Below are 26,888 nucleotides of genomic sequence, written 5' to 3'. Positions count from 1 at the left end.
AACTACTTTATCAGCTATTCCGTGACTGCGTCGTCCAATTGATCTGTTATTCGTGAAAGAAGCTCGTTGATAGCAGTGGAGGTGGCGTCGTAGTATGCAGGATTGCTGATCAGTCGTCGAGCGAGGAAGGTCGTCGACAGCACGTCAACGCCTTGCTGTTTGTCCGCGATGCTCCCGTCTTTCCGTCTGTCTCTGTACCACGTTTGCAGATCGCCGGTTTCTAGCAACTTCGATTCGAGCGGGAGACCTTCGTTGAGGAAGCGTGTGATCGTGTCCTTCGTTTCTGCCTGGCAGAACAGGTGGAAATGGCCGGCGGCGTTGTGGCGCACTGCGCGCCCCTGCATGCGAACGAGCTCTTCGAGGCTGTAATCTCGCACTTGTCGCTCTTCGCCACCCGGTGGGATATGAACGTACTGGGTACCCATGACTATCACGGTTGCTGCCCGGACAGGCAGCGACCAGCAGGAGTCGTGGGGCACGACGAGGACTCGTACGAGACCCTCAGCATACAGCTCGAGGATCGCGGTGCGGTCCGCTCGAGTGATATCCTGGTGGAAAAAAGCCACGCCGCGCGATATGAAATCCACGAGACCACGATCCTGTAGCCTGGATGTGTAATGTTCAACCTGTTCGAACGGAACTTCGGCCGGAAGATATCCTCTAGATGTCTCCATCTCCAGCGCGCACTGGGTAATCAAGTCCAAAGCGACGGAGCGGCACTGGCCACGGGACGGAACGAAGACGATTGCAGATTCTCCGCGTCTCTCCTGAATAGCGGTGTGAGCAGGCTTCGCCATCGCCTTGAATAGCGCTGCAGACTGCGGGATCGTGAATGTTTGGCTGCTGACAGTCAATGCTTGGTCTCGATCACTTGGGCGGAAGCTGTGAAGAGCCAGTGGGTCAACATCGAGCCACGCCGCAAGGTCCGCTGGGTCGTTCAGTGATGACGAGAGGCCAACAAATCGCACTGGATATGCTTGTGTAGCACGCAACAATAACGACAGGCCAAGTTCGTACGCCGAATCGAGGAGCTCCATGTTCTCGCACAACACGAGTCGTAAACCTGACAGTGGCATCTTGCCCCTTGGCTGGTTTGACAGAGCGAGGAGAAGGTCAGCTGCGGTCACCACCCGAACGTCTGCTGGAGATTGCTTGAAGAGGGATCCATGCGTGCATATTTCCACGGCAATATTCAAGGCTTTTGACACTAGACGTAAGTCCGTGACCAACTCAAGTGCGACGCTTCGGCGAGGCGCGACAACGAGAACCCACGAATTGTTCGGCGCTTGGTTTAGTGTTGCCCTTTAATTGTCCGTCGATTAATCGAGAGGAAGGAGAATGGTACGACAGACTCACCAGACCGTTATTCGACCCAAAACAGACTTACCACAACCCGTGGGTGCACACAGCAGCGCATGACGTCGCGTCTTCACTAGACTCCAGAAAGCTTGGGTTTGAATCGCATTGAAGCCATGCAACCGCTTCGCAAGGATGTCTTCAAGGATGGGATTCTGAAGCACCGAAAGTGACAAATATGGAACATCGAGGCGAGGTGTATGACATTCGGATGGTGATGGCATTACGAGATCTGTGAACGGTACCGACAATTCGTCTTCAGCACCCATCCATCTGTCCGAGACAAATCGAATTGTTGTTGAGGGAGGGGGGTGTCCATTAGGGATAGAGATAACGAAGTCCACGTCCAGAGTATCAATGCTCTGGCGGAATATCAGATGGGATAGCTGCAAGATAGAGAGTCCCTCAGAATCTTCAACCCATAACCAAAAGGGTTCCACAGAACCATGAATTCTGGAGCTCCAATTGAACAGTCGTGTTACACGAACAGCAATCTTTAGGACGTCGAAGCCTAGTGGGCGTAGACTGAATCTGATTTGGACAGTGGGGAACTGTTTCGCAGCATCTAAAATGGCCAAACCATGTCGTTCATTCAGGTGGACTAACTCGCCCAAGTCTGAGGCCGACATCGTCGCCAGTTCAGCGACAGTGTAGTCATCAGCCCACCTCTCGAGATTATGGAGGACTTCTTGCTTCAGCTGAAATTGCTTCAAAGGATTGTCGAATGGCCATAGACGCTTTTCGATAGCCTTACTCATTCCCATGAGTACCGCGCTGACGTTTGCCCACTTGCGACTGATGGCAATTTCCAACAATGCTCTTACAATGCGACCACCGTTCTGTGCAGCATAAGCTTGATCGGAGACCAAGGCAAAATCTTCCGGACGAAGTCCACTGATGTAACTTTGAAGCAATATGTTGACCTTGCCTTGACTTGTATCCGTGCCGTCCTAATCAGCTCGGCGTCCATCAGCGTAAGAACCAAGAATTTACTGCCTACTCACTTGTACCGTGCATGGTATCAACTCCATCATGATTTTCAACTCCTTCACTTCCGCCTCCCGGACTTGGATTTGATCGAACTGTTTTCATGTCAAGCTAATGTAAAGATGAAGAGAAACTTTCACTCACTTCCGTACTCTTACTGAGCATCCTGAGCACATCAGCTTCTGTCATCTTAGGCCTGAACTCCTTGTTGAATGTTTCAACCGATGTATGCCTGATATAATATTTCGCGGCAATACGGCCAAGATCTGTGATCATGAAACTGCCAGTATGCTTGTCGAACGTAATCATGCGTGCCTCTGCAAGTCTGTTGGCTGCTTCAATCGCGAGTTGGTTGCGCTTGCTCCCCAATTGTGGATCTTCGGCGACTTGTTCACGACTAAGGCCTAATAGATGTAAAGTCAGACTGACACGTTGCCGACATGACAGGCTATCGCACCATATTGTAAGGGATTTTTGCGCATACGAACAAACAGGTAGGTATAGCCTAGCCACTGAACAGCATCATGTACGTTGGCCACTGTCCCAAGCGAGATCTCCGCATTCAAAGCATCGATCATGCCGGCTGTAAATCTAAGACAACATGAGTAGCAACACAGCTGGTAGTTTTCCCGCACGCACTTAGACTCAATGGGATTCTACATGGACAGTCTTGTTAGTGATTGACGTTTAAGCGACTAATGACTTTCTCACTTGCGAGGTCACTGCATCCAAGTAATGGGCAAGCTTATCTCCTGTCGTGCAAATGAAGCCAACGCCACTAGACTCCATGCCCGGTCTGCCTGCCCGACCGAGGACTTGCAAAACATCGAGAACAGAGAGATCGACAAATGACCCCTTGGTGCTGTCGTACACTTCAGTTCCCTTGATGATGACTGGATCGGCTATCAGGTTGCGCGCAAAGCGTATGTGAAAAGAACTGACCTGCATGTGCTGGCAGGTTTACTCCCCACGCAAGTGTTGCAGTGCAGCACAAAACCTAGCACAATTGTCATGAGCACGACCGGATGACGGCCTCGTACGTCCATCTTCACCTTTATTGCTCTGGCTTCGAACATTCTCTCCATCATGTTCCGATCCGATCGCAGCATTCCTGCATGATGTATACCGAACCCATTGTCGAATAGTTGCTTCATTTCTTTGTTTCTGGACTCCGAGATGCTTCTGCGGAAGTTACTGAACGAAGGGTGGTCCTCACAACTGAAATCGTCCAAGATCCCATCCGCCATAGCAGCTTCCTTTAGGGCAAGAGCAGTTTTGACCGTCTCCTTCCTAGCGTGGACAAAAACCATGACTTGGTGACCTTCCCGCACCAAATCTGCAACCTTCTCGAACGTAACACGATCCAAATTCTTTCGTGATCGTGAACTGCCGGGTTTTCCTCTTATACCGATAAAATGTTGTTCTAGAGGAACTGGCCTGAATGAAGAATCAAAGAAGAACAAGCCGGTTTGACGTGATACACTGCAAATGACGTTGAGAGATGAACAATCCACAACACTCAAGAAAACACACCATAAAAACTCTGCTACGTCCAAGAAGTTTGGAAGAGTTGCACTGAGGCCGACGATACGAATCACAGATTGACTTGACTCGACCTAGAGTACGGTTACACTCCAGCCGGCCTTCAATAGTCGAACGGCTCACTTGTCGAAGGGTACGGGCAACGATTGTTTCAATTACAGCTCCACGTTCGTCGTTCAACAGATGCACCTCATCAATGACGAGCAACCTCACTTTCTGAGGGTGGAGGTTTCATGTGAATCTCAGAAACGGATATTGGGAACCTTCTCACGTACCGAAGCCAACTCTCCTTCACCTGTAGGCTTTCTTGTTACGACATCCCACTTTTCAGGTGTGGTCACGATAATTTGTGTCTCCGCAATCTCGCTTTTTGTGAGTTGCATATCGCCTGAATGAATCAGTCAGTCTTCAAACGAGGTATAGCCACCGGTGAAACTACCAGTTAGTTCCCGAACACGGATTGAAAGCCACTGCAGGCGTTTCCCTAGCTTTCGAACGATCTCTGAGGCTAAAGCTTTCATGGGAGCACTGTAGTAGAAAGGGCTTCAATTCCAGAACAAAGGCAGACTGACGACATATACTTGCACATAGATGATCTTGAAGTCGTCCCTCAAGATTGTTAAACCCAGTGGTAAGGTGGGTTGCGCAGCAGACCGATGTTGGTCCAGGACCCGGAGGATGGCTAACATTGCCACATCGGTCTTACCCTGTTGAGGGAAAACATAACGTAAAAGGTCAACATCACCAACAAAGGACACAATGCAAGCACGGACAGCACCAGTAGGAGCTAGCTATTATTCAATTTCTCTGCCAACGGAGGTGAAGATGACACTGACCGCAAACCAGCATATTCTCGTTCGATTGGTAGGCGGTCGGAAAAACAATGGACTGTATCCTGTTTAAAGAGATATATCCCTGTAACACAACTATGAGGTGACTACAATTTTGACGCTAGCAAAGACACGTGCAGGAAAGGAGCCTTTGGCCAGAGGGTCGAGTTCAGAGACAGCTATTAATCGCTCGGTTGCACGAGGGGGAACAGCTTTGGCAGGCGGAAGGATAACTTCCTCGTAGTCCTGTGAGGGGCAGTAAGTATCGACTTCTTCGACGAACAGAGCTACTGACTTCGCAGTCGTGTCTGGTAGTTCCGAGTGGCAGCATGTACTTGCTTCCATACTGGGATAGGATACTGCTAGTCTGAACGATGGATGACGAAGTATAGATATGCGGCAGAACCTCTGGGGCATCTTGCTGGTACAGCATCAGCGACCTAAGTGTTCTAACTCAAGAAGCTACACAAGCACTCACCATCGTCCCAGTGAAAAGAGGACGTGATGCATTAGCGCGTAATTTCAACTCCATCCGTCTCCGGGCATCCTCCGGGTCAAGACTGACTCCCAGAAGTCCAACAGGTGCAGAGCGACCTATGGTCTCCTGCGTGACGAGTGAAATCTCCCACAAAATACACTTATCCTCACCATGGACTTCAGTAGACGTCTCGTTAACTTGTCCTCCTTGAAGGTAATTGGAAACCTTTCAGACCGCATATCACTCCATAATAGCAGCTCAAGTATGATCTCAAAGGCTCACTTCTTTCACAGCACTCGGACGATTTGACAAGATATCCATCACAAGTTCGATATTATCGAAACCGACCATCTCTGCTAGTTCCTCAGAGATAATATCGTTCGGACGAGTCGATGACAAAGTTGAAAGAATGGACTGTAAGAGCGGGATAGGATCTGGCTTACTATATAAACGAATGAACTTCTCTGTAATTGACGTTCGTCGAAGAAGTACACACAGCAGAAGTTTCGACATTATGGGTGCAACTTGGCGTGTTGAAGACCCCGCGTATACATCGAGGACAGAGTCCCACACCCCTTCTCCGCCGAAATCGTCCTTATAGTTTTGATCTATCGCGTGCAGATTTGGTTTGACTATGGCAGCAAAAATCACTTGCATTCCTCACCATCTTCAGGAGTCCGCCTCCTTGCGAAGAAGATGAGCAGAAGACCCGAGGCGAACACAAAACATTACGCTGGACAGACCTCGTCCATTCTTCAAGAAATCGGAGATCGCCGATGGAGGATTCTTCCTGTGAGCCCACAAGAATATTCAGATGTTCTGCAAGACCAGGCATGGACGAATGCGTGTAACGTGAGTGCACGAAGGGAGGCGGACGTACGCGCGTCTACTGACGCGTGCAGTCTACTCATCGGGCGCTTCTCAACGTCGCACATCTCACTCAGAGTCTCTGCTTGTTCGACGCCCAAGAAGATGTCGAACTCGGCGTACGTGTATTTTTTGCCCCGAAATTGTTCAACCTTGTCAGCGTATAAATTCCAGAGTTTCCTTGTATCTCGATCCTCAAATCCGTGATTGGGTGTTGTTTCCAATTACGGTGGTTATGGTGTGCTGTCGTCCTCCTGTCGTGGTGTGAACGGAGCTGATCAATACGGAAGATTTTAGTGGGTATTCTGAGGCACTATGTTGTGCTTTTGCTGCAATCCCCACCAAAAAAGCTGCCAAGAGCTGCCATACGCGAACAGTGCGTTTCTGGATAACTTTTTCGGTCATTACATCCCTAACGTCAGAGCAAGACGCGCCTTAGCGCGCTCTCAGATACTCCGGACGACTTCCGCGAATTCTCCTATACCACCGACATACTATCACTCCATTTCGCAGCACTTATCCCAAGCCTTCGAGGATGGAACATATCTCAAAGACGGACCTCCCAAGAGCGACTCTGCAGCACCTGCACCGCCAAACCCACTTACTGACCCTGCAATGATGGACGGCATGATGTCTGGGATGAAGACACAGATGGTGATGATGGTACCTCAGATGGTCATCATGGGCTGGATTAATTTCTTCTTCCAAGGGTTCGTCCTCAGTGAGTGTATTTCTCGACGTTGGCAGACGGATGATCTCAACAAATGTCATGTAGTCAAGTTGCCATTCCCTCTGACTCTCGGATTCAAGTCCATGCTTCAACGTGGAGTTGAGACACCTGACATGGATGTTCGGTGGGTATCATCGCTCTCGTGGTACTTCCTGAACTTCTTCGGCCTGAATGGCCTGTATCGGCTTATCCTCGGCGGTGATAATTGTGAGTCCTGAATCGTTCTGCAATGTAATTGACTCAGTCAGAATCATAAAAATTCAGCTGCCGACTCCTCGCGAGAGATGACGACACCCTTCGCTGCTACTGCCGCCCCACAAGGTCCACAGGTGCAGGACTTCAACAAATTGTTCAAAGCAGAGCGGGATAACTTGCAGTTTGCCGAGGGCTTGTATGCCTGGATAGGGCAGGACGTGGAAGATAGGATACTCACAAAATACGGCAGATCGCCAGATGTAATGTTATGAATGGATGAAGCTCTGGATCATATCACACAATGTTCGGTCTTCCAGTAACTGATGAGTGTTTAGCTATGGTAAGGTAATTGTCATCTATGCGGCAGTAACACTACAATCTAGTCCATACAACAGTCGCACTCTATGTTACAACCAGAGTTGGACACGGACGAGACGCGAACAACTCCATGAACCCGTGGTACAGGCAACGAAGAGCTAGTTACTCATTGCGGAGAATAGCCCCCGCGGGGATGTTCACGCTCACGCTATACCAATCCATCGTACAGTGATAATGCCTGAACAGATTGTCAGATGCTCAAACACAGGTAGCACAAGTTGTACTCACCTGTACAATCGTAGGGTCCTGTTTGCTACCGTCCACGAACTCGTCGTATGTCAGCTTGGCATCCTTGTCTCTGTCCATATTCCTGAAGATCTTGTCTACTCGCTGCGACAGAAATGAATAACACGCAGATCAGATGCAGGATAAACTGGCCTTCTCGGGTGTATCCTCATCTACTGGGAGCTTCACCATTTGGCCGGTCATCTTGTATATTGACTGGACAATCTGGAGCATTTCCGCGTACGTTATGAAACCGTCTCCGTCGATGTCATAGAGTTGGAACGCCCCTGGGCACCAAGGCATTGTTCAGCCCGACCGTGATCATTGCACCATGCAACTTACATCTCAGTTTCTCATCCAATCTCCCCCGGCTCGTCACGCTGAGCGCGCATATAAATTCTTTGAAGTCGATCGTGCCGTTCTTGTTCTCATCGAAGACATTGAAGACATAGTCGGCGAACTCTCCAGGATCACCAAATGGGAAGAACTGCTTGTATATTCGGCCAAACTCTTCCTTGTCTAGCTGACCAGATGGGCAGTCCTTCAGGAAGCCCTTGTACCTGCAGATCGGGAGATATGGTAAGGATCACGCAGCGCGGTGAGTGAAAAACGTAAGAGACCATTGTTGGAGCTCGCGCTTATCAACTAGAGGAATTGCAATAAATTGCGGGATCGGACACGAGAATGAAGTACGCACAATAGGTGTGTTTCTGGAGGTCTGCTAGCTGTTCCGGTGACAGTTTACTCTGTGCCTTGCCCATTACGATTGATGTTTCACTTAGTTGCGGGGGTGCGTGATGGGTGGATGGAGCTGTGTAAGCGGAGGGATGCTCGGAATATTTGAGGGGTTATCAGTTAAGTCGGCGTTATCAGTTAAGGGTTAACTGATTCGCAGTGGGAGGGCACGATGCATGCCTCGAGGCTGCCAGGACATGGAAACGAAGCACTGTGAACCCAACGCTGCGTAGAACCACCATTGCTAGCTCGCAGACGACCTGCAAGTCAGTCCTACGCGCTCTCCCCTCGTCGTTCTCTCGTATATCGTCGTTAACTCATATTTCGCCTAAATGACTATCAGCGACGTGAAAAGGAACCGCATGCATATGCCTTCTTCAAGTTCTTTCTCAGCAGACACACCTCTATACCCCTCTTATAGCACGGCCCTTGTTTATATCCAACAGTCGCTTTTCTCATCTTGCCCCGCATCCTCTGTCACTCATTATGTGCTATGCCTACGGTTCTCCTGATCATGCCACTGGAGTGTGCCCGATGTGCAAGTGGCGCAAGCCAATTGGAACCAGGTATCTATCTCGGCCTTGTAGTTCCTGCGCATGTCGCCAAACTGTTATGAAACACCAGATGTCCCCACGTCAGAGAAGTCTGCCATAATCGCGCGCTGCATCCTAGACACGATGTGGTGTATCTGAAGAATGCCGAGGGTCAGTTATGTGATGCATCCCTGACTTGTTTGTCTGACTGACGGGGCCTTGCCACTTAGTGCAAACCTTTAATGGCTGTGGGTTTTGCAAGGTCAGGAGTGCGTTTCGCTTCCGATGGCCTTGATGCTGAAGCATATCACGATAGTGGGCCAATACCAACCCGCCACCCAAGCTATCCGGATATCAGAATCCGGGTTGGCCCGGTTGTTGTCGACCTCCTTCGGCCAGCGAACAGAAGTGCATTGGTGCAGCAGATTGGCCCGCTGTGAGTGTCGTGCACCACGTCCCGATCCCGCCGCCCATAAAGGCCGCCTTGGATTCCGCAAAGGCTGCTCTGGATTCTGCAAAGGCGGATTCCGCACAGGCCCCAACCGCCACTAAGGGCAATTCTTCTCCTTCCAGTCCGACGGGAAATTCCAGAAATTCGAGCACTCAATCCCTGGCACCGTTAATAGTGCGCAGGCAGAGCTACAATCCGACGCGGACGGATTCAATGGCGCCCAGATCTCCTCCAATAACAATCCCCGTTCGTGCCCGTTCAGGTGGCAGTCCGCAGCAGCCGTCGATGTCTCTGACCGGGAACGCCTCCCGAAACCCTGATGGAGATAGTTTCACGTCATCTCTTCCTAACAAGTCCGTTACGGACCAGCATCAGGCTCAACGTCGCTCCGCGGCTGACATTTTTGGCGACAAACGCTCAGACGCATCCGGTGGTTCGCAGAATTCTCCTGTTCGTAGAAATGCAGAATTGGGAGGATCGGTCTCTCGTCGGAGCATCGAGCGGCGACCTTCCATAACTGCCGCTCTTCCATCCATGTCCGTCAGCAAAGTAACTGTTGATGTACCACCTCCGCGTCGCCGCGGATCAGTAGCGAACCCGAGCCCCCAACCGTCCGTTCCACGTGCTGAACGCACTTCCAACTTGGCATCTCTACCTAGGCGTAACAGCGTTGTAGCTGAGCCGTTGGCAACCATGAGCGTGTCCGGGTCGTCAAGCAGTAGCGGAAGCAATTCCGAGACCACCGTCATCTCTGACGGAGGTTTCACAGACTACCTTTCGGATGAGTCGGAGGCGGAGTTGCAGAGGCAAGCAGAGGCGAAGGCTGCTATCCTTGCACAGAATCAGTTGGAGGAGCAGGAATTCAAGGCGGCCAGGCAGCAGCTGGCATCGGTGGATTTACATCCCCCGAAGTCGTGGATTGGAAATGTCAACAGCACCCCTCGCTCTCAGGCTTCAGCCCCTCCATCGGCAGCGTTCCCCGCATCATATGGGAGTTCACCGTACGGGACGGCACATTCGAGCGTGGCATCGTCCACGCATTCCAGGGGCTAAGATATCAGGGCTGCCGTACTGACGGACAGAATTCGGATTGGGACGTTCAACGTTCATGAGTATCGTTATCATCCGTCTCCTTGACCTGTATTCCCTTTGTGTTGCTAGGCGATTCCTCCTGTAGCTGGATACCATGCCGCTCGATCTATATGTAAGAGGTGTCGGCGATTGTATAAGTGTACAACGTAGTCTCTGCTCTTGATGTTGTCGAGGTATCACTGAGCGCTATTGTCACTGTGCACCTTTCTGGCGAAGATGTCGCCCAAATTGGCTGTGGTGACGATCTCGGACGCGAATGCGCATGCAGCCGCTGCTTCTGTATCACGCCCATGATTAGCGCAGCGCCGGAGGCTACTGCCTGTGTCCTCCCGCCACCAACTAATGAATCTTGCTCGCCATTCCATCAGTTCTACAACTCCAGTCCTTATATTCGACGTCCAGTTCGACCCAGATTGCCATATATTTACTGCCTCAACACAAGCCGGGTTCGCTGTCTATCGTGCATGGCCCCTCCAATTACTTCGCAAGCGAGGTATGCGCCCTTGTACTCTATTGCGATGCTTTCGCGTTTGACTGATTTCCCCCAGAACTAACTGGTGGAACTCTCGCCGCCGTAGTACCACTACATACATCGTCTCTACTGTTCCTCCTCGGAGGCGGACGCAGTCCACGCTATCCTCCTAATAAGGTCATCCTCTGGGACGATGCTCTGGGGCAAGAGGTTGCTGAGCTAGAGTTCAGGGAGAGGGTACGCGGGCTAGCGTGTAGGCGAGGCTGGCTGGCGGTAGCTCTGCGGAGACGAGTCGTCGTGTTTGAGTTGGGAGACGCGGTCACCAGGTACGGAGAGTGGGATACCTGCGATAATCCGAGAGGTGAGTACTGCAAACGATTGCTCGGTCCTCCTTGTAGATCAGTCGCGGGACTTCTGCAGCCTAATGTTCTGACGATATTGACACGACAGGCTTGCTTGCGATTGCAACTGCTACACATTCGACTCTATTGGTGATACCAGGCCGTCAGATGGGCCATGTACAATTAGTTCACCTCCCACCATGTCCCGCCCCTGAAATCACTGGTCCTCCACCTTCGACTGCGCCTGTGAAACCTCCACCAGCACCATTGAAACATCCAGTTTCCATCATAGCAGCTCATACGACCGCTCTGACTACACTCTCTGTGCCACCTTCTGGTCATTTACTCGCTACTACCTCATCAAGAGGGACTCTAATTCGCATATGGGATTCCACGACCGGGAAACTAGTCAGGGAACTCCGTAGAGGTACAGACAAAGCCGAGATTTACGGGGTCGCTTTTCGCCCTGACGAACGAGAGATATGTGTATGGAGCGACAAGGGCACTGTACACGTATTTTCCCTCGCCAGTGGTTCCGGAGCATCGTAAGTTCCTCCTCTTATACATCATGGGCACATCTCCGAACCTATGCTAGTAACCGACAATCGACCTTTTCTCCATTGACGCCATTTATACCCCTACCAAAGTATTTTGGATCAGAATGGTCTTACGCTCAATATCGTATTCCCTCGCAATCAGCACACATATCTATCTCAACACCTCCCTCCAAGCCAGCAACCGCTGATGTAGTCGACGAAGAGAAGTGTGTGGTAGGATGGATCCAAGCGCCTTCAGATAATCAGGAAGACCCTGGTCGAGGACCGTTAATTGAGCATCAACTCATCGTGCTGACATACACTGGTGGTTGGTATCGCCTCTCTCTGCCCACTTCCACGTCGTCCGCAACGTCCTCGAGCGTGCCGATATCTTCCCCGATAAGTGCCGCGGTGTCAGCTTCACCACCCATTGTGCGGGCAATGTCCGCTGCGCGCCCACGATCGACCAGCGGTTCGTCATTCGCTGGCCACTCGGACAAGGGCAAGGAGAGAGAACAGGAGAAGGACGGAAAGGACAGTCGAGATTGTACCTTGCGCGAGTTCAGGAGGTTTGGTAGGTGGGATGGGTGGGGATAGAGCTTGCGACCCTCCCCGATATCTCCTTCGATTTGCTGCTTCTTTTGCTTTGCTGTCCACTACTCACATGCACTTGTACTATTTACGGCCCTGCATTGTCACTATATTGTTGTATCGATATCCCGCTTCTAATGGGTTCACTGACTTTATCCGAAGAATATTGTGCGCGCATAGTTGGTACACCTGCAGACACACTTCTATTCGGCACTTACCAGCTGCAGTCGCGGTGCGCCTTGCAAGCATTATGAGTAGTATTGTATCTACGATCCCGGGGCCGCGAGCTCTCGACGGATCCCGGCTGGAGAAACAAGTCGATCACGATCCTGTCAGTCAGGATTTCGAGATCCAATCTCCGGGCGGCCGTGCTTCACATTCACTTACTAGTAGAACCTCCCCTTAGGCTTCGTCAAGCATGTCCGCCATCATATCTGTAATAGCTCCACTATCTCCTGGCAACTCAACGTGTGGTTATTGTTCACCCCCTGGAACGAGAAGTAAGACAAAATCAAGCTATCATGAGGCAGCGTGTATCCCCATCCAGCTGTCGTGCGAGGTGTGTCTGAATGCAAACACGTCTCCAAGTTCCTCGGCCCTCCTACAAATGCAGAAAATTTGGCTGAACAGGTGACAGGTGTACCAGAGAATGATTGACCGCGGCTGGAGAAGATCGGGCACATACTGCTACAAGCCAGATCTGAAACGATCGTGTTGCCCGCAATACACCATCAAGTATGGTTCACAAAGGTTAAGGCCCCCCTTATGAACTGATTTGTCGTGTAGGCTTGATGCCTTGCAATTCAAGCCGTCGAGAAGTCAGAGGAAGCTCCTCCACCGGTGAGCCATCCCCGCTCTAGCGCTTATATTCAACTCACAATCAGCAGTTGGAACCGGTTTGTTCTCTATGATGAACATGGAGGTGTAGATCATGATTCTTCAGCAAACAAAACCGATCTTCGGTTTGTCTCGCGCATTTTTAGGTGACATTTCTCTGAGCATCAGCTAGGAAGAGGAAACCAACAAAGTCTAAGGGCAAGGAACAAGCCTTCTCTCTGACATCAGAGATTCATGCTTCAGAGCGTCGGACCACCACCGACGAAAAGCCGGCTCACTCGTTTGAAGTGCGTATTTTACCTATTCGGTGTCACCGAGCCCTTCTTTGTGTTTAACATCCTTCAAGGTTACTTTAGAACTGTCGTCGTACACCGACGAGAAATTCAAGCTGTACCAGAGCTACCAAAAGGAAATTCACCACGAGACAGAGGAAAAACCCAGTGGGTTCAAGGGATTCCTCGTAGAATCACCTCTTCATGTATGCACTTTTGTGTTATCCAGCGACACCTACGTCTGACATGTTCACAGTCTGAAACCATTCCGTACTCCGCGCCATGTCCAGAACATTTACCCCGCGCGTATGGTTCATATCACCAATTGTACAGACTGGACGGCGAGTTGATCGCAATGGGCGTCATCGACATCGTTCCAAGCTGTGTCTCCAGCGTGTACTTCATGTATGAGAAAAAGTGGGAACGATTCTCGCTAGGGAAGGTGCGTGTTGTCGCTTTCTCGCCGTACAATCGCCTGCATGAATTACATCTAGCTAAGCGCTCTTCGAGAAGCATCACTGGCCAAAGAAATACATGGCGCTGGAGCTCCCGAGATGAATTCGCTGTACATGGGTAAGTTCCTGTTCAGGAGACTAACGCCACGACTGAAGAAGCTCTCAGGATTTTACATCCACTCTTGCCCGAAGATGCGGTACAAGGGAGATTACAGCCCGTCATACCTGGCTGATCCCGAGGACTATACGTGGTTTCCCTTGGAGCAGACTCGCGTTCTGCTAGACAAATATCGATATGCAAGTTTTGCTCATCCTGAGCATTGTTTGGAAGGGCCTCCAAACCCACAGATTCAACGTCTGCATTTCTGTCTACTGCTGCTATCGAGAGGCTCACTCGTCTGGTGTCTTAGCTTCTGTGCCAGAACTGCCACGGAGAGACCTCCGACACATCCAGTTGATGGACAGGGTCGATGACGGGGCTGCAGTGACGATCCCAATCATGGTGGGTCGCGTCTTCCATGCTTGACATATAGATTCTGATTATGTGCTAGGCATCCCCGGAGTGGAGGCGGCCTGCAGCGAGGCAGACTATTCTCTCTCTGGTGTACGGACTCGGTCTCGAGCTAGCAAAGGAGATATTGCTGTATCTGGCATATGAAATCTGAGGTTGCAACGCGTGAAGCTCGAGCTCAGACGCTCATCTGCGGGGTGAACTGTTATTACTGGTAGTCCGGCTTTGGGACTTTTGGAAGCTTAGACCACGATGACTACGTACTTGTACGATGCCGGTTGTAGTGATGAAGAAGAAGAAGAAGAAATCTGTGTGTTTATACTGCAAGTAGGCGAGCAAGTGCGTCGAGGAACAGTCACAAACGTATGCTAAATTACGCACTGGTAAGGGGTCTGACGGTCTAGGAAGGATGTGGTCTGTGCTGCCATAAAGCAGCGGTGTCTTATGAGTACTGCGTTGGTCGGTGGTGGGGAGGTTGTTGTAATGTCAAAGGGATGTGTCCGCGTGAATATTCTAGATGTAGTCATAAGAGGATAGCAGCATGGGTATAGCGAGAAAAAAGAAAGAACGCCTCGTCATCGTACTCTGCTCATCTTGAATCCTGCTACCCTGCAGGTTCGCGCGTGCATTAGTTGTCCTTCGTTTGCCATACGGCTTGCCCGTCGTTTGAGGCAGCTCATACTCTGTATGACGGGTCCCGGTTGTAGTTAGTCTGCTTCAATTGGCGAGGGTCAAACCGCAGTACACGAATTCGGGATGTTCCGAAAATTTGATCTCAGAAACGCGTGTATAGATCTGGCATCCACGACGCGTCGCGCGCAGAGGTGTTGTCCGAAAACCCGGAGACGAGCATATGGGACAGACAAGCATGCGCAGTGGTAGGCTCATCCTTCCGAACTGCAAAGTGGAGGAACTGGCGGTACAACAGACTCCGAGGAGGTCGCAGGTACCTGCAAACCGGGAGGGGTGACAGAGAACATGTTAATCAACATCTCCCCCTATGGCCCACACCAATAGTAATCCCTGGTTGTCACAGAATTGAACCAGAGCATCCCTGCACTGTGTTCAAGCCTTTTAAACTTCAGTATCTCGTAAAACACACCATAGCAGGGATAGCACGTCAAGAACACGTCTGCCGTTTTCAGTCAGGAACCGCGGCCGGCACATTGCCGGATCACCGGCATCTCTTCGGCATGGCTCATCACGAGTGAAATCGTGTACTACGGCTAAGGGGGCGCGTATTGAAGCAGACCTATATGATTCCGTCCCCTCCCTCACTCATAGGCATCATTTTGTAGTCTGCCTACGGGAGACTAGGTTGTAGTGAGCTTGCAGACAATGGATGACTTTCCGTAACGTTTAGAACTAACTTTTCTAGATTTTGCGAGTTCCAACCGGAGCGTGAAAGCGTGACCCGCCCGTGACCAAGTGTGACAATCAACCGTTAGACCGGCCCAAGTGAGCGGGACGGGCGCTAATGCCTCTGATGCACGTCTGGAGAGGGTGTCGACCCCCTCTCCAGATTGGCCTGTCTGGAGAGCATTTGGTGCAATCGACTCAAGATGGGCGGAGATTCGGCTATCCGGGACATTTCCCGGAACTCCGCTCGGTCACGGTTGTGATTCCTTTCTATGGCAGGTGGTTCGGGCGCCTACAGAGCGTTTAGCAATCTGGAACGCAAAATCTAGAAAAGTCGTATCTAAACTGCGTTACGGAAAGTCACCCAATGAAAGCTTGATTAATGGATCGGGCCGTCGCGATCGGCGGCGGGCGGTGCAAACGCATTGCACGCGCCGCCGCGAAGTTTGACACCTAAGGCCTAATAACCCACACATGTCTCGACCCTGGTCAACTCTGTGGAAACAATGTCGAAGTTTTATATCCGGCAGTAAGACCGTGAAGCGCACACTCTCAGCGCTGATATGGTTGCCCTCGGGTGTGTACTTCACGCAATACTTCTACGTCCTTAAGTCCATCAAGGGAACAAGCATGCAGGTCTGTCTCAGCCGTTCTCCTGTCCGTCGACTGGGTGGTAATCGTTGCAGGTAGATAGCCTACGCTCAACCCCGACACGTCTGAGTGGCGGGACATCGTGATCTTTGACCGGTTCACGATACGCTGGTTGCGTCGGTTTGAGAGAGGCGACGTGGTAGCCCTGCGGTATGTCTTTGTGGGTTCATCTCATCGCGCGTGGAGCTCATCATGAGCTGTGCCAGGTCGCCCACAGACTCAAAATTAGTGGTCAAGAGAATCATTGCTCTAGAGGGCGATACAGTATGTGATAGCTAGGGCATGCTCATGCTCATCTTACCATTCGTATCTATTAATTGCAGGTGAAGACACTACCCCCGTATCCTGACACGGAGATAAACATCCCGCAGGGCCATGCATGGGTTGAAGGTGACAGATTGCCTCTTAATCAGTCGAGTCCGCACACTAATCGTCGTAATCCATGCGAAGGTGACGAACCCTTCCGGAGTGAAGACAGCAACTATTTTGGTCCGGTGTGTTTCACCCATTCAATTCTATGTCAAATCACAATTTTACGAATACATGCTCTCAGGTTCCTCTTGCACTAATTGAATCCAAACTGTCGTTCATCGTCTGGCCCCTGTCGCGCTATGGGCCTATCCAAAATCCCAGTATTCCCGAACCGAAGTCTCTGCGAAGGCCTGGATGGCGGCGAGACATAGCGCAAATAGAGAGGCAGCAATGGAGGAACTCTCGCGTAAAGATAGCAGAGTAGAAAGTTGTTCATTGGGTTCTGGCCAGGCCGTCAGTCCATTGGGTTGTCCATTTTAATTGGATGGGCCTACAGTTACAACCAGGTAGACTATGGTGCTGCAATACGTAATGTGAGATTGAGAAAGAAGAGTGCGGTGCGGGAAAAATCTGCAGAAAAAAATCAAATGACGAACGAACCAACTGGTAACTACACAGCATGTGCCTGTCCTGCATCGTACTCATACGTCTCGTGGTGATACGCATCATTGTAAAGAGCCCCGCCGTGGGTTTCATATGCAGCTCCACCCGCGGGGACGTGACCCTGTGGGTGTTGCGGATAAGCCTGGTACTGGGTATACTCTGGCACCGGTGTACCATTCCCTTGATGCGGATCGTGTTGGTTCGTGGTATATGTGCTGTAGGGATTATGCATCATATGTGCGCCATCGTCCGTTTTTCCGAACGGAGCAGCGGAGGAGGTCAGATGAGCTGTGCTGGCGTACTCATCGTCGTATATAGCCTGATCGTCTTGGAACGTGCCTGTAGACGGATTGTACTGATGGTACATGTCGGGATGGTGCGCGTACGGCTGATTGTATCCAGGCATAGGCGGGTAGTCCATAGGGTCGTTGTCTGCGGCGTATTCAACATACTCCGACGGACCCTTCTGCCCAGCGTAGTAGTAGTCACTGGGAGAGACGGTACTGGGGGGAGGACCACGAGTGCGCATGGACGATGCGTCATCGTCATCGTCAAGGGAAACATTCGGAAGAGTCGGCTGGGGAAGAGGCTTGACAACGAGTTCTCCTTTCTTGTTCTTGAGGTGCGAGTAATCGCCGGCGGCTTCCTTCTTGGCGAGAGCAGCGGCCTTAGCGAGACGCTGCTTGTTTCTCCTCTTAATAATCTCGGCTATACGCTGCGAGCAACCACACCTGTGAATAAGTACGAGAGGATTCACGTACTTGCACTCACCTTGTCGACTTTGTGGCAGCAATATTCCTGTACATACCCGCATTGGAAGCGGGAAGATAAGCAATGCGCTAGTCACGTACCTTGAGATTCCCCTGGATGTAGCACAGCAACGGGATGTAGCAGATACCGGCTATGATGAGCATGAGCAGGGAGAGGGCGAAGACAAGGACAGTGAATCCGGTGGAGATAGTTAGAGCTGTAGCCAGGATGTCGTTGCCAGCGAAGTATTTGCTAATGTCGTACCAAGAACCATCGTGTACCCTCGTGAGATAGAAGGCGTACAAGGTGAGAGCGTTGATCGACTGGCGGGGACCTTCAGCCAGAATGATACGCTTCCAGCCTGTGATATCAAGAACTGGTGAGATCACTTGGTGACCACGAACACATAGGCTGCACACCCTTAAATGTAAAGAAGACGAAGAAGGCAAAGTCATCTTGCTTCTTGGTGGAGTTGGAGATGTGATCGAAGAAACAGAAGTGATCATACGACCCTGTAGAGATGAGAGTAAATCCTTCCTCCGTAGAAGTTGTGCGCAGGACGTACTCAACGAATAATAGTTATGAGCCATGACATTGGTGAATGCGTATGAGATATCACGACTGGCGATGATCTTCTTTGCCTTACGTGCCTCATATGCCAGCTAAAATGGCTAAATTAAGGGTTGCGATAGAAACCTGGTACTGTGGACGTACCAGCAAGAAGGAGAAGATGATACAACCAAAGAACAGCCACTTGCCAATCGAAAATGGGATGTATACGCAGCCGTCTGACTGGTCCGGCGGACAACTGTTATAGATTTCGTTGGACCATGATTTGGTGGTTAACATGGTCACCGCGGTGAAGATGTCGGAAACATAGACAAGGAATGAGATGAACACGCTGATGTATAGGAACAGATACCTGCATACAACAAGAACAGTTAGACACCACAAAGAGCTGACAAGGCACGCGGCAAAAGTGACAACTCTCATAGGCTTTCGCCACCGTCGGACTCACTTGAATCGCATGCCAATCCCATGATCGGTGAATTCTCGTGTATCGACGAAATCGAACTATACGACACCGATGAGCAGTTGGAGTTACAATTTGACAATAAGACTTGCCTTATGGTCTGGAACGACCTCTCGCTTCCAGGTGGAACCTCCACACATGTCTATCCAAGGAATGAGCAGATATAATGATATGGGGGACTAGGGAAAGAGCGTTCAGCGACGTGGGAGGACGGCCTTGTTGAAGCAGCGTCCGGGCCAGCCAGTCGCAGGGCGAAAGGAAGGATGGTGGTTGAGAAAAGACTGGAAATGTTATTGGTGCAGGCGAGCGAGAGAACGAGACGGCAGTTGCTGCTGCCAACGGGGACCGTTAGCCGCCCATCACGTTAGCCGCCCATCACTTGGCTTACGTAATCACAAGTGTCAAAGATCAATTTGCGTTTCCTTCTCTCCGTCTGCGTGCACACTCCCTGGCTGAACGGATCGAAGATTTCCAATCTAAGGGAACATTTTGGAGCCATACATTGTTTGCAATGACGACCGTACAGAAGATAAAGGTATGTCTGGTCGACCGACCTCGAAATGACTTCAGATATAATAGCCCGCATCCTGCAGGAAATCGAAGATGAAATGGTGAGTTAAGTTGGGCTATTCGGCCGTTCGATCACTGAACAAACCGCAGGCCAGGAGTATGTTTTCAAATTCCATAGTTTGAGTTCACGCACTAAATTGCGTACTTCATTCAGCCCAGAAGAATAAGGCCACGAGCTACCATCTGGGGCAACTCAAGGCCAAGCTTGCGAAGTTAAGGAGGGAACTTCTCGGGCCGCAAGGTGGTGGAGGTGGTGGTGGCGGCCTCGGTTTTGATGTCGCAAGGACTGGTATTGCTTCTGTCGGATTCGTCGGATTTCCCTCCGTAGGAAAGGTCAGTGACCGTCGTGCCTCCTACACTCGTCTCACTGAAATAGGCTGCAGTCAACTTTAATGACTAAATTAACTGGGACACACTCGGAGATATCTGAGATCGATTTCACTACCTTGACCACAGTACCGGGAACGCTGAAGGTCCACGGCGCACCAATACAGATTTTAGACCTGCGTAAGTATACCCTCATCTTGTATCTTTTTCTTTCCTACTAATGCGTCATACCAGCCGGTATCATTGAGGGTGCAAATGACGGCCGTGGTAGAGGTCGACAAGGTATGTAGTAGAGCAAGTATCTGGTTCTCGTGAGCTAACTTCGCACAGTCATTGCTGGTACGCCAAGCAGCTCCTTCTGTCTCATGGACCGCTGAAAGCCGCTGTAGTCGCGCGCACATGCAACTTGATCTTCATTATTCTCGATGTCCTGAAACCACTTGGAGACAAGAAGGTCATTGAATCCGAGTTGGAGGCGTTTGGCATCCGGCTGAATAAGAAACCACCAGCAATTATAGTGCGGAAAAAGGACAAGGGCGGGATCGCGATTACCAACACAGTGCCCTTAACAAACGTTGACCAAGACGAAATCAAAGCCGTTTTGAGCGAATACAAGCTGAGCAATGCGGACGTTGCTATACGGCAGCCAGGAGCTACAGCAGATGACCTCGTAGACGTGATCGAGGGCAACAGGTGAGTCAATTCATGACAACGGCAATGTTTGGCTACTCAGCGCCCGGTCAGAGTATACATTCCGGCGCTCTATGTGAGTACACTAGATTACCTTTCTCGATTGATAGTCAAAATCAATATTTATGGTCACTGCAAGGTGCTAAACAAGGTCTGCATACGCATCACGTAGAGGGATCCGCCAAATCTGACAATGTTGCTTAGATCGACGCCATTTCAATAGAAGAACTGGACCTATTGTACAAAATACCAAATAGCGTACCGGTATCCTGCCGCGAATGGATGAATATCGACGAGCTACTTGACCAGATGTGGAAAACTCTCGACCTCGTGCGCGTGTACACAAAACCACGCGGATTGCCACCAGATTACAACGCGCCTGTCGTGCTCAAGCGCGGCAAGTGCACGATCGAGGATTTCTGCAATGCGATTCATAAGGAGATTGCGAAGCAGATGAAGTAGTGCGTCACCTGTGCTCCGTTGGCTCCAACACAGGCTCATCTTCTCTTTCTCGTGTGCAGTGCCATCGTATGGGGTGCAAGCGCGAAACATGCTAGAGGCCAGAAAGTCGGTCTCGACCACGTACTAGATGACGAGGATGGTAAGATCCTTCTATGGATGTTCGCTTGCCTTTGCTGAGCATGACTTTTTTCTTGCATATAGTGGTGCATATCTCCAAGAAGTAGTCCCTCTTTCGTCCTGCTATCATGTGTAGCATTATCTCCGCGTGGTTAACGATCAGTCTGTGTCGGTAATGCAAAGTACAGGGGCTATATGAGTTGAGTGGCACGATAGCGCACTACGTGAACGCACCGCGGTGACTACAGGGGAGTTAGGGGTCTGTCAATGTATACTGATAATGATACATCACTACGATGTGCAACAGTAAGTGGGGTAGGCTTTAAGGTACACAGGCAGCGCTACACATAGTCCGTAGAAACGGTCAGAAATCTTCGTCCACGGTGCTGCAGAAGGATGAGAATACCAATGTGTCAAGCAACAGAGATCGACGTACAATACTCTGCTCGCATTAGGCTCAGCAGAGACGTCTACGGTGGATGTCGACCGCGGGAAGTTCGCTCTGGCATAATCGGAGACGCGCTTCTCGAAGAAGTTGGTCTTACCCTGTAGAGAGATCATATCCATGAAGTCGAAGGGGTTCGTCGAGCGATAATGTTTCTCGAGGCCGAGAGATACGAGCAGGCGATCAGCAACGAACTCGATATACTGGCACATCAATTCCGCATTCATACCAATCAGCGCGCAGGGAAGGGCGTCTACGACGAGCGAGTGCGAATGAGGGATGGACCGTCGAAAGGGCGACACGGGAGACACGCACCTGATAGGAACTCCTGTTCGATCTCGACCGCCTCTGTTATGATCTTCAATATGACGGCGGGATGTGGCCGGCGATTCAAATTGTGATACAGCAAGCAGGCAAACTCAGTGTGCATGCCCTCGTCGCGGCTGATCAGTTCATTGGAGAACGTCAACCCGGGCATTAATCCACGCTTCTTGAGCCAAAAAATCGAGGCGAAGGAGCCAGAGAAGAATATGCCCTCGACCGCCGCAAAGGCGACGAGACGCTCCGCAAAAGTGGATTTGTGGTCGGAGATCCACCGCAAAGCCCAGTCCGCTTTCTTTTTTATACACGGTATTGTTTCTATGGCATCGAAAAGGTAATCGCGCCGTTGCGGATCCTTGATGTAGGTGTCTATGAGAAGAGAGTAGGTCTCGGAATGGATATTCTCCATCATTATCTGGAAGCCGTAGAAGCAACGAGCCTCAGCGACTTGAACTTCATCTGCGAACCGCTCTACCAGATTCTCGTTCACAATGCCGTCGGAGCCTGCGAAGAAAGCAAGAACATGGGAGATGAAATGTCGCTCGTCGTCTGTAAGTCTGTTCTCCCAGTCGCACATGTCATGAGAGAGGTCAATCTCTTCTGCCGTCCAGAAAGAGGCTTGAGCTTGTTTATACATCCGCCAAATCTAAGCAGGCAAAGTGAATCTAACCACTCGGCAAGCAACAGCTAAAACACACATCGTGATATTGAATGGGAAAGAGTACAAAGCGTCGCTTTGTCTCCATGAGCAAAGGCTCCTTGGCTGCACGCTCATCGATAAGTTCTCAAATTGCCATGTACTACAAATTGACATACATTCAGGCAAGTCGACGTCACCCACAAATCGCCCATTGGGATGGATTTTGTGGGCAGTGTAAGTATCCTCATCATAGCCCATATTAGCTGCACAGGAGCGTTTTGAGGATTGTCTCTTCAGCGTTCTCGAATCTTGGGGAGCCGTGCTTGCAGACTTCAAACTGCATTTTGGTACCGCTTGCTGGGGCGAAAGCATGTTATAGGACGCTGAGGACATGGGTGTCTCTGGCAATTTATTGACGGACAACGAGAAGAAGTCAGCGCAGCTCCTCTTCCCCCGGGAAAATCTCCGATCCTTCGGCAATGACCGAGAGCCCTCTATTCAATTTGCAAACTTGAAGACGACATTCTTGTCGCCATTGCACAGTGACAGCGAGCTCGACGAATATCTTAAAAACTGACCGTCATAGGCTATGTGTCCTTCCTCTGACCCTGTCTATTGCTACCTATTAAACAATCTGGTAATCGTGATGAACCACTGGCTATACTTGTGAGTAGCCTAGGATACGCTGTGCCAGTGTGCGACCTAGGGCCTTTTCCTTTCTCCACCTCCCTTAACATTACGGCGAGCGCCTGAAAATATACATTAATCCTTGTCTTCACGTCCTTTAGACCTTTCTCTGCTCAGAATTTATATGAAGAGACATTGGCGACTGCGTACTGGCAGACATGTCTCCGGTTTGAAGGCATGCCGGATTGGAAAGACATTAATTCCCGCCAGCCTGATGAGGCTGTGTGGACGCATCTTGGAATATGTATTGGTAGAGGCATCCGCTGAAGAAGGCCGCCACAATGTTGTGAGGGGAGTTTTGACACGTTTATCCTCCAGCGATTCTAAAGAGCGGTTGGCAGACCTCGCGCAATTCCATTTTTCCACAACTTTATTCGTGCTTGTAGGCCTGCTTTCACTGGTGTAGATAAGGTGCATTCACACCATGCTGATAATTCCAAGACTCACAGTTAGATTCGCCAAGGGCCCCGTACCATCGAACTCGTATCGTTCTTCTTGACTGTCGTTCGACATTGCCGCTCAGAATATCAGTCAGCTGCTCACGAAGGCTCGTCAGGACTACAGAGTCGCCAAGGAGGTCGTGGGTTGTGATCTTATTGTTAGCTGAGGAGTTTCGATCCGAATTTCCACTTGTCTAATCGCGAAGTGCCTCAAGCGCGACGGTTATCAATGTGTAGTCATGAGGAAGTACGACACGGCCACGAAGAGGATCGTGAGCAAAGGGATCAACAAACCGCCAGAGCCTGCCGACTATACCGAGCTTGCGCATATCGTCGCCGAGTCGAGGAAAACCGGTATCCGAGATGAGACCCAGGTTTTGCCCTCACTATTATGAATCACACGTCCTTTCTCATTGATCATAATCTCTGGCTCAGCCTGAATCCACTGCCTCTGCGTGGGCAGCCCTGGAGCATTTTGGTAAGGTCAAAGTTGCCGATGACCACTTGAATGGTATGGCTATCCACTGTCTCGAGAATACGATGACCTTGTTTCTAACTGGATGTCATCACTGTACTTGGAATTTGGTTGAAAGAGACCGTGCGTATATTCTCAATTCTCAATTTCGTCGATAGGACTAAATCACTCCCAGGGCCCGCATCGCTACAGAGTTTGCGCTGTACACACGTTCTACTATGATACTGAACCTCGGCTTCCAAACTTCCAAACTCCAAATTCAGCTCACGATCGCTGACTCCGTGTTTCCCCTCCCCGATCCTCATCTCCTCATCCTCCATGCGGCATGTGCGAAGGTAGCTAACTTCTCTGGAGCAGCAGAGTATGTGGATGCAATCTTTAAAGACATGGATTAATTGAAGGTATTAGCGTCTTGCGGTAGTTCCGCTCATGTATTGTCGGCTGCGTTGTCTCAGGTTGACAGCAGGCCAGTCGCCATTCAGTGAACTGTCGCGTTCCCTTGTTTATTTTTGACCCGTTTTGTAACTTTATTTCAAAGAGTGCTTGTTGAGTGCAGGTTTTTTTCATTTGATTAGGTTTCGGATTATTGCCATTTGCGTAAGAGTTGGCGGTGGCGCGAGTCGCGCGCGTTTTGCGCCAAACGACCTCCAGCCTTGCGAGGGCTATATCTCGCGAACCGCTGGTCAGAACCCCGGACACATACATATTTTCTGAATCCCCTCACTGAGAAGGTGTGCGCCCCATGGTCAGAAGGCCGGTTTACTGTAGCTGGACGGCAAGCTGGAAATTGGGTCTGTATCATAGTATGTAGGCTGTATCTCTAGAACTACAAAAGACACCGGCATAATTTTTACATTTCTATAGTCCCTTGGTATGCTAGGAGTGCGCCCCATGGAAATTCGGGGCAGTTCTTACCGATGCATGCTGTGTTGCCGCCACCCTCCTCGCCGTTGAGCCACGTCGCGCGACTTGCCCTCATACTCACACCCTTGTTTCTTTTGCACTATTGCTTTCTTGATATCTTACTTCTTATAATTCTATTGACCTGCTACTCCTGGCTTGCATGAGGGGCAAGCTCACAAAGCGAAAGTCTACAGCTACTGGCTCTCGCAAATCCAGGAAGAATACTGAAGATGTACCGCCTCCGAGTCCTGCACTGCCTGCAAGAGAGCAACACTCTTATCCGAGACCCCATCTCGTCATGAGGGCACCTTCACAGGCTTCATCGGACAAGGTTGATGATGCAGCCCGAGCACTGGTAGCCTTGCATGAAGAGGAACTAGAAACTTGTAAGGGTAGACAGAAAGAAAAAAGATAGCCACACTCTCACCCTAATGTCAGTTCTTGTCAAGGCACTCTTTCATCTGCGAAGATCTCTCCTCAGAAGAATGCGAGAAGCAGTGTGATGATGTTGATAGTCCTGCAGCATGCGCTCAACTGTATGCTTCTTGCACTGCGTGTACTCGACTATCTTGGGCAGATCAAGCCGGCAGACCATGTTGACAAGGACCTGGCGAAGGTCATTGGAGAGGGCCTTGCCCCGAGGCATGAGTACGAGGGCAAGTCGCGCGACGTGGCTCAACGGCGAGGAGGGTGGCGGCAACACAGCATGCATCGGTAAGAACTGCCCCGAATTTCCATGGGGCGCACTCCTAGCATACCAAGGGACTATAGAAATGTAAAAATTATGCCGGTGTCTGTTAAGGCTGGTGGTTTCCCAATCAGGAAACATATATTAGTCAGCACATAGGTATGTCGGAGAACATACTGGAATCTCCTAGAATTACTGTGTAGTATAAATATATGGCCCCAACCGCATGAGCCCCTCATGCGCTTGTGACCCATGGCCTAACAGCCGAGTGAGTAGTAGTGATCAACCTCACAATAGTGTCTTTTGTAGTTCTAGAGATACAGCCTACATACTATGATACAGACCCAATTTCCAGCTTGCCGTCCAGCTACAGTAAACCGGCCTTCTGACCATGGGGCGCACACCTTCTCAGTGAGGGGATTCAGAAAATATATATGTGTCCGGGGTTCTGACCAGCGGTTCGCGAGATATAGCCCTCGCAAGGCTGGAGGTCGTTTGGCGCAAAACGCGCGCGACTCGCGCCACCGCCAACTCTTACGCAAATGGCAATAAATTGTTGGAGGTCAGGGCAGTGCCTGGTGTACGTTTGGATGCCCGGACTCCTGCGTCTCAGTTATCGCATCTGCCTCCACAATCTCGAGCATTTTCCGTTGTGACCCTCTCGTCTCGAATCCAGACGGCTTTATCTAGGAAGGGGGGGAAGTATACAGAGGCACAGCACCGCCCTCCTATCTACCGTTCTTCTTCCTCCAATCCAGCCTTTCCCTCACCTCTCGTAGTAGTTAACATTGCACTGCGAGGCCGTGCCACGATCACGTGCTAGGTTTAGTCACATCTAACAGTAACCGCTCAATTCCGACGCGGCGACGCCCGTAACGTGTTTACGCTGTTTGCAATACGATATCCAATGGCTTTGTGCAACCAAGGCTGAGCAGTGGTGACACTTGGACAGAGGCATGGCCACTGTCTACGGAGGAACAGGGCCAGACCCTGAATGACGG

At 50.6% G+C, this 26,888-nt stretch overlaps 12 protein-coding genes across 12 annotated transcripts; 7 read left to right on the top strand and 5 right to left on the bottom strand.

The window, feature by feature from the left end:
• Window positions 1–14: 14 nt before the first annotated feature.
• Window positions 15–5,544, bottom strand: SCP_0209500 (Putative helicase; the record flags this gene model as incomplete). Its single annotated transcript, XM_027754861.1, has 18 exons — window positions 15–1,302; window positions 1,357–2,306; window positions 2,361–2,438; window positions 2,488–2,747; window positions 2,801–2,934; window positions 2,983–2,999; window positions 3,055–3,236; window positions 3,286–3,340; window positions 3,396–3,825; window positions 3,877–3,959; window positions 4,009–4,101; window positions 4,161–4,273; window positions 4,325–4,413; window positions 4,813–4,961; window positions 5,011–5,136; window positions 5,194–5,309; window positions 5,364–5,418; window positions 5,476–5,544. The coding sequence occupies 18 exons, from the start codon at window positions 5,542–5,544 to the stop codon at window positions 15–17; spliced, it is 4,287 nt and encodes a 1,428-aa protein (XP_027610662.1).
• Window positions 5,545–6,165: 621 nt separating this feature from the next.
• On the top strand, window positions 6,166–7,257 carry SCP_0209490 (ER membrane protein complex subunit 3; the record flags this gene model as incomplete). The annotated part of the gene is made up of 6 exons (XM_027754860.1): window positions 6,166–6,179; window positions 6,235–6,298; window positions 6,351–6,436; window positions 6,489–6,781; window positions 6,836–6,997; window positions 7,055–7,257. The coding sequence occupies 6 exons, from the start codon at window positions 6,166–6,168 to the stop codon at window positions 7,255–7,257; spliced, it is 822 nt and encodes a 273-aa protein (XP_027610661.1).
• Window positions 7,258–7,511: 254 nt separating this feature from the next.
• On the bottom strand, window positions 7,512–8,349 carry SCP_0209480 (Calcium-binding protein NCS-1; the record flags this gene model as incomplete). Its single annotated transcript, XM_027754859.1, has 6 exons — window positions 7,512–7,541; window positions 7,592–7,693; window positions 7,742–7,875; window positions 7,931–8,148; window positions 8,209–8,233; window positions 8,286–8,349. The coding sequence occupies 6 exons, from the start codon at window positions 8,347–8,349 to the stop codon at window positions 7,512–7,514; spliced, it is 573 nt and encodes a 190-aa protein (XP_027610660.1).
• Window positions 8,350–8,809: 460 nt separating this feature from the next.
• On the top strand, window positions 8,810–10,360 carry SCP_0209470 (hypothetical protein; the record flags this gene model as incomplete). The annotated part of the gene is made up of 4 exons (XM_027754858.1): window positions 8,810–8,889; window positions 8,948–9,027; window positions 9,087–9,118; window positions 9,173–10,360. 4 exons carry the CDS (start codon window positions 8,810–8,812, stop codon window positions 10,358–10,360), a joined length of 1,380 nt encoding a protein of 459 aa, XP_027610659.1.
• A 381-nt stretch (window positions 10,361–10,741) lies between these two features.
• Window positions 10,742–12,345, top strand: SCP_0209460 (SVP1-like protein; the record flags this gene model as incomplete). The annotated part of the gene is made up of 4 exons (XM_027754857.1): window positions 10,742–10,892; window positions 10,948–11,232; window positions 11,322–11,757; window positions 11,808–12,345. 4 exons carry the CDS (start codon window positions 10,742–10,744, stop codon window positions 12,343–12,345), a joined length of 1,410 nt encoding a protein of 469 aa, XP_027610658.1.
• A 643-nt stretch (window positions 12,346–12,988) lies between these two features.
• SCP_0209450 (Arginyl-tRNA--protein transferase 1) lies at window positions 12,989–14,568 on the top strand (the record flags this gene model as incomplete). The annotated part of the gene is made up of 10 exons (XM_027754856.1): window positions 12,989–13,074; window positions 13,126–13,179; window positions 13,227–13,301; window positions 13,349–13,463; window positions 13,523–13,654; window positions 13,705–13,890; window positions 13,943–14,021; window positions 14,070–14,258; window positions 14,314–14,405; window positions 14,455–14,568. The coding sequence occupies 10 exons, from the start codon at window positions 12,989–12,991 to the stop codon at window positions 14,566–14,568; spliced, it is 1,122 nt and encodes a 373-aa protein (XP_027610657.1).
• Window positions 14,569–16,247: 1,679 nt separating this feature from the next.
• SCP_0209440 (Mitochondrial inner membrane protease subunit 2) lies at window positions 16,248–17,160 on the top strand (the record flags this gene model as incomplete). The annotated part of the gene is made up of 6 exons (XM_027754855.1): window positions 16,248–16,409; window positions 16,468–16,574; window positions 16,631–16,688; window positions 16,748–16,814; window positions 16,875–16,918; window positions 16,978–17,160. The coding sequence occupies 6 exons, from the start codon at window positions 16,248–16,250 to the stop codon at window positions 17,158–17,160; spliced, it is 621 nt and encodes a 206-aa protein (XP_027610656.1).
• A 186-nt stretch (window positions 17,161–17,346) lies between these two features.
• Window positions 17,347–19,262, bottom strand: SCP_0209430 (hypothetical protein; the record flags this gene model as incomplete). Its single annotated transcript, XM_027754854.1, has 8 exons — window positions 17,347–18,054; window positions 18,111–18,137; window positions 18,191–18,450; window positions 18,509–18,601; window positions 18,655–18,751; window positions 18,804–19,011; window positions 19,108–19,163; window positions 19,215–19,262. 8 exons carry the CDS (start codon window positions 19,260–19,262, stop codon window positions 17,347–17,349), a joined length of 1,497 nt encoding a protein of 498 aa, XP_027610655.1.
• Window positions 19,263–19,633: 371 nt separating this feature from the next.
• SCP_0209420 (Uncharacterized GTP-binding protein) lies at window positions 19,634–21,395 on the top strand (the record flags this gene model as incomplete). The annotated part of the gene is made up of 13 exons (XM_027754853.1): window positions 19,634–19,657; window positions 19,716–19,733; window positions 19,783–19,789; window positions 19,847–20,025; window positions 20,076–20,199; window positions 20,254–20,301; window positions 20,350–20,358; window positions 20,409–20,712; window positions 20,764–20,785; window positions 20,849–20,860; window positions 20,914–21,170; window positions 21,231–21,310; window positions 21,373–21,395. The coding sequence occupies 13 exons, from the start codon at window positions 19,634–19,636 to the stop codon at window positions 21,393–21,395; spliced, it is 1,107 nt and encodes a 368-aa protein (XP_027610654.1).
• A 257-nt stretch (window positions 21,396–21,652) lies between these two features.
• On the bottom strand, window positions 21,653–22,952 carry SCP_0209410 (Ribonucleoside-diphosphate reductase small chain; the record flags this gene model as incomplete). The annotated part of the gene is made up of 5 exons (XM_027754852.1): window positions 21,653–21,674; window positions 21,725–21,986; window positions 22,049–22,700; window positions 22,753–22,817; window positions 22,871–22,952. 5 exons carry the CDS (start codon window positions 22,950–22,952, stop codon window positions 21,653–21,655), a joined length of 1,083 nt encoding a protein of 360 aa, XP_027610653.1.
• Window positions 22,953–23,662: 710 nt separating this feature from the next.
• On the top strand, window positions 23,663–24,573 carry SCP_0209400 (hypothetical protein; the record flags this gene model as incomplete). The annotated part of the gene is made up of 8 exons (XM_027754851.1): window positions 23,663–23,667; window positions 23,723–23,792; window positions 23,845–23,850; window positions 23,905–23,979; window positions 24,037–24,195; window positions 24,257–24,332; window positions 24,415–24,419; window positions 24,472–24,573. 8 exons carry the CDS (start codon window positions 23,663–23,665, stop codon window positions 24,571–24,573), a joined length of 498 nt encoding a protein of 165 aa, XP_027610652.1.
• A 1,083-nt stretch (window positions 24,574–25,656) lies between these two features.
• On the bottom strand, window positions 25,657–26,280 carry SCP_0209390 (hypothetical protein; the record flags this gene model as incomplete). The annotated part of the gene is made up of 2 exons (XM_027754850.1): window positions 25,657–25,964; window positions 26,220–26,280. 2 exons carry the CDS (start codon window positions 26,278–26,280, stop codon window positions 25,657–25,659), a joined length of 369 nt encoding a protein of 122 aa, XP_027610651.1.
• Window positions 26,281–26,888: the final 608 nt, after the last annotated feature.

The sequence above is a fragment of the Sparassis crispa genome (assembly GCF_003851025.1).
Source record: "Sparassis crispa DNA, contig_000001F, whole genome shotgun sequence".
In the NCBI taxonomy this organism is placed as follows: Eukaryota; Fungi; Basidiomycota; class Agaricomycetes; order Polyporales; family Sparassidaceae; genus Sparassis; species Sparassis crispa.
The sequence above is the reverse complement of the archived record's forward strand: the minus strand, read 5'-3'. Positions and strand labels throughout refer to the sequence as shown.